Genomic DNA, 3,773 nt, shown 5'->3' on the forward strand with positions numbered 1-3,773 from the left:
AGCAGGTCCGGGTTGGGGAGGGGTGCTGAGGGGCTGGGTCGTGCGAAAGAAAGACAGCCCTGCAGAAGGAGCTGAGGGAGGGGGTTTTGTGCTCTCTTCCGGGACAATCCGCCCCTGGATAGCACACACTCACCCGTCCAGATGGGATTCCTCCGAGAGTCTGCTTTAAAACAGGGGAGGGGGAAGATGAAAGAAAGCATGTTTCTTGGAAGAATAAACTGTTTTAGTATCCAACATGCATAAGCAGGTTCTGTGGTGCAAAAATGCTCTGCCTATACAATGATAACAACTCTTGTATGTTTAAGGCACTAATAATGTCTAATATTGTATTAGAGAACTATGTGTATGCTAGTGGATAAGAATACCTGGTGTCTTTTCCCATGCACACATATAGACACAGACAGCATACACTAACACGCTCAAGTTTTTCAGTTCCCACCAGATCTTTGCAATCTGTATTCTTAAGCCCTTCAAAGGCCTCTTGAACATGAAACTTGGACTGCTGAAACTCAGCCTTCTCTGCCTCTCACTGAATAAATGTTGACATTGAGTGTTTCATCCTTCCATGTATGATCTGAATTTTCCAATTACAGATTTTATAAATAGTAGTGTTAATTTTTTTCGAGATGTCTATAAGAAATGAGTGGTAGTATTCATCAAATTTAAATTTTGGAGGTTCTGTCTTCCTCTTTCCTTGCCTACGTATTTTCCTGATTATTGATGTGGGACTGTGTTGTGGAAATAATAGAGTAAGCACCACCCTGTACAAAAGGGAATTTTCAAGGATACACATCCTGTTGACACCCTTCTGCTATTCTGTTCAGCATTCTTATCTGTTATTCCACATATGTGTGATTAGTAATTGTTTCCCCTATGTCTTTGTATTGCCTATGTTGTAGGGCAGTGGGAGCTACATCATCTTCTTCTTTTGACCAAAAACAGATCCTCAAACTGGTTTCCCTGTTTTTTTCAATTTTTTAAAGATTTATTTTTATTTTTATGTGTGTAGGTGAAAAGTCTGCATATATGTCTCTGCACCACATGTATGCAATCCATCTGGCGGCCAGAAGATGGTGTTGGATCCTCTGGAACTGGATTTACCAATGGGTGCCTGGAATTGAACCTGGGTCCTCTGCAAGGGCAATAAATGCTACTAATAGTTGAGCATGTCTTAAGGTTTGTATTTTATTTTATTTTCAATTGTGCGTGTGTGTGGCAGGGAACATGTGCATGAGGACAGAAGAGGGCATTGAGTCTCCTGGTAATGGAGCTAGAGTTGCAAGCAGCCCATTGCAGGTACTATAAATTTCACTTGAACCCTCTGCAAGAGCAGTGTGTACTCGTAACCACTGAACCATCTCTCCAACCTTCTTTATCTTCATCTTCAGGTCTACGGGAACTTTGAAGACAGCACTCTTCTGAAAATTGGTGCTCATTCTATAGTCATCTGGAAACCATTTCTCTTTCCAATAGGTATGTAACAACTACCAGAATTCTGTCCCCTCCTCAACCCACCTGTGGCCTTAGTAGACACCATTGAAAAACAAGCAGGCACCCTCCCCACAAACCCCTAGGAGAGGCTGTGCTTCATTCATTTTTTTTCCTCTCCCTACTGCTTGCAACCACACCAGACAAGTGTCTCTGCTGGGTAAATATATGTTCATTTGTTAGAAATGTGTCTTTGTAGCACTGAATGTCTCTAGTACCTTGTTCTCCAGTCATGAAATAACAAACTTCCAGAAATGGGGGACCCATGTGGCTATAAAAAGGGTACTATTATTTTTTGTAACATGTTCATTACCATTTCTAGCATACTGCCAAGTAGATAAGGGGTACACAGATTTTCATTCCCGCATTCTTTCCCACAAGTAATTCTCAATCAAAAATTAGCTCAAGGCAGTCTTCAAATTAAAAAAGGAAGCCGGTGATTATTGGCACAGGAAATAAAGCACAACCACCAAAGACAGACATTTAAGCCAATTTAATATTTTCTAAGATTACCATTTAATCCCTCCATGACAATTAAACACTATTAAACAGTTAAATGGATAAGAACTATCACACTAGTACCGTGGGTTCTAAGAAGCAAGAAGCAGCGATGGTATAGGCAATGGCAGCAGCAACCGCAGATCTTATACGCGTTTTGATGGAATTTCTAGATGTTCGTCGGAGCTTCTTCTGTAGTAGTCTTTTCTTCAAAAATTTGAATGAAGACATGGTTGGTTTTCATCTTCCTCTACTTCAGACTGTAGCTCCTCCGATATCAGTTGTCTGGCCAATTTGATGTTCAGTCCTTCGTTGTAATGTAGCTTTCTTTTCAGTTCAAATTGTCTTTGCCTTTCTTGCTTGTCTAAGAAGAATTTGCTGGTATGCGCACCGCTGCATTCTTGCTCCTCACCCTGATAGCTGGCTCCAAAGGTGTCAGTGGCTGCAAGTTTCTTCGCTAAGGTGTCAGGGGTTACAGCTTCCTTTCCTTGAACTTCACTCGTGGTGTCTTCTCCATCGTGTGGCACACTGGCATAGGGATTGCTGGGCTCGTTCATCTTCATTAAGTCATAGTCTTTGTAGGATGGATAATGAGTTGCTAGTATGTTGGATTCGTCCCACTTCTGTGATTTCTTACGCTGCAACTCCTGGGTGCCAGATCTTCCGGATGGCTGAGTGGAATCCTCCACTGAAGATGTTGAACTTTTGTTTTTGAGTATTCCCTTGATGGGGCGATGTGAGGTGGTGGAGGTTGCCATAACTGCGAAGCTGAGGGCCAAGTTAGGATTGGGCCAGAGCAGCCACTTGTCCGCACTCCGGACTCAAGCAGGAGCTAGATCTGTCTGGCGGACTGGCTCTCAGCACTCCAGTGGCAGCGCCAGGGCTGGGTAGGTCACAAAGGACGGAGTGAGATAAGTCATAATGTACCCAGTTTCGTCATTGCTGCAGCTGCGGCTTAGCGGGCCTCTCTGGTGGCCATCTTGGATTTTGTTTTCTTATTGATTAATATAATAGAAAAACACCCGTTTGTGGTATATGAAAGAGAATCACTATTTTGGGACTTCTCTACACACTGTGCACAGGGAAGCTATGTGAAACATCTTTCTTACTATCTAACATTTAAAACTCACTACTTTGATTGCAAAGATGGGTGACTTTAACTAGATGAAAATTTTCTCCTCTCCCTTATGCCCATCCATATGTCCCTCTACACACACACACACACACACACACACACACACACACAAACACAAACACACACGTATATGTATACACACACCGACCCTCCTGTCCTTCTTTATGTCTCAGAGAATAGCCACACCCACAGCTGCTTAGACCAGTCAGGATCCTGGGTGCAACTCTAAGACCAGATGAGACAACTCATTCTTCAATCCAGTCCTCTGGTGCTGGCCTTAAGAAACTCATTCAGTCTCTTCTACTGCCACCCTGTTTTAAGTCACTACCACATCTTGGGGTGACTCACCTCAGCCTTTGAATTAGATCCTGGATAGACCTCTCTGCTCCTTTCCAATCTCTGGTTCACTCTCTAGCCACAGAAATCTTGAAATCCTTTCACCCCATTCAATTACTTGTGCAATATCCTTAACATCAAGACCTGATCCCAGAAAAAAAAAAAGTGACAAGCATGTTCATGAGTGCGTCTAGAGAATTATTTCTTAATTTGTGGGTTTGTGACCCTTTTGGCATCAAATAATCCTTTTACAAGGGTCACCTAAGACCCATTAGAAAACACAGATATTTACGTTATAATTCATGAAAGAAGCAAA

At 42.5% G+C, this 3,773-nt stretch overlaps 1 protein-coding gene across 1 annotated transcript; it reads right to left on the reverse strand.

Moving 5' to 3' along the window:
- Positions 1-1,969: 1,969 nt before the first annotated feature.
- Positions 1,970-2,752, reverse strand: Ppp1r2c (PPP1R2C family member C). Its single transcript, XM_026781765.1, has one exon. It carries the CDS (start codon positions 2,742-2,744, stop codon positions 2,196-2,198), a length of 549 nt encoding a protein of 182 aa, XP_026637566.1. The 5' UTR covers positions 2,745-2,752; the 3' UTR covers positions 1,970-2,195.
- Between the last annotated feature and the right edge of the window lie 1,021 nt (positions 2,753-3,773).

This window comes from Microtus ochrogaster, chromosome 10, assembly GCF_000317375.1.
Source record: "Microtus ochrogaster isolate Prairie Vole_2 chromosome 10, MicOch1.0, whole genome shotgun sequence".
NCBI lineage: Eukaryota > Metazoa > Chordata > Mammalia > Rodentia > Cricetidae > Microtus > Microtus ochrogaster.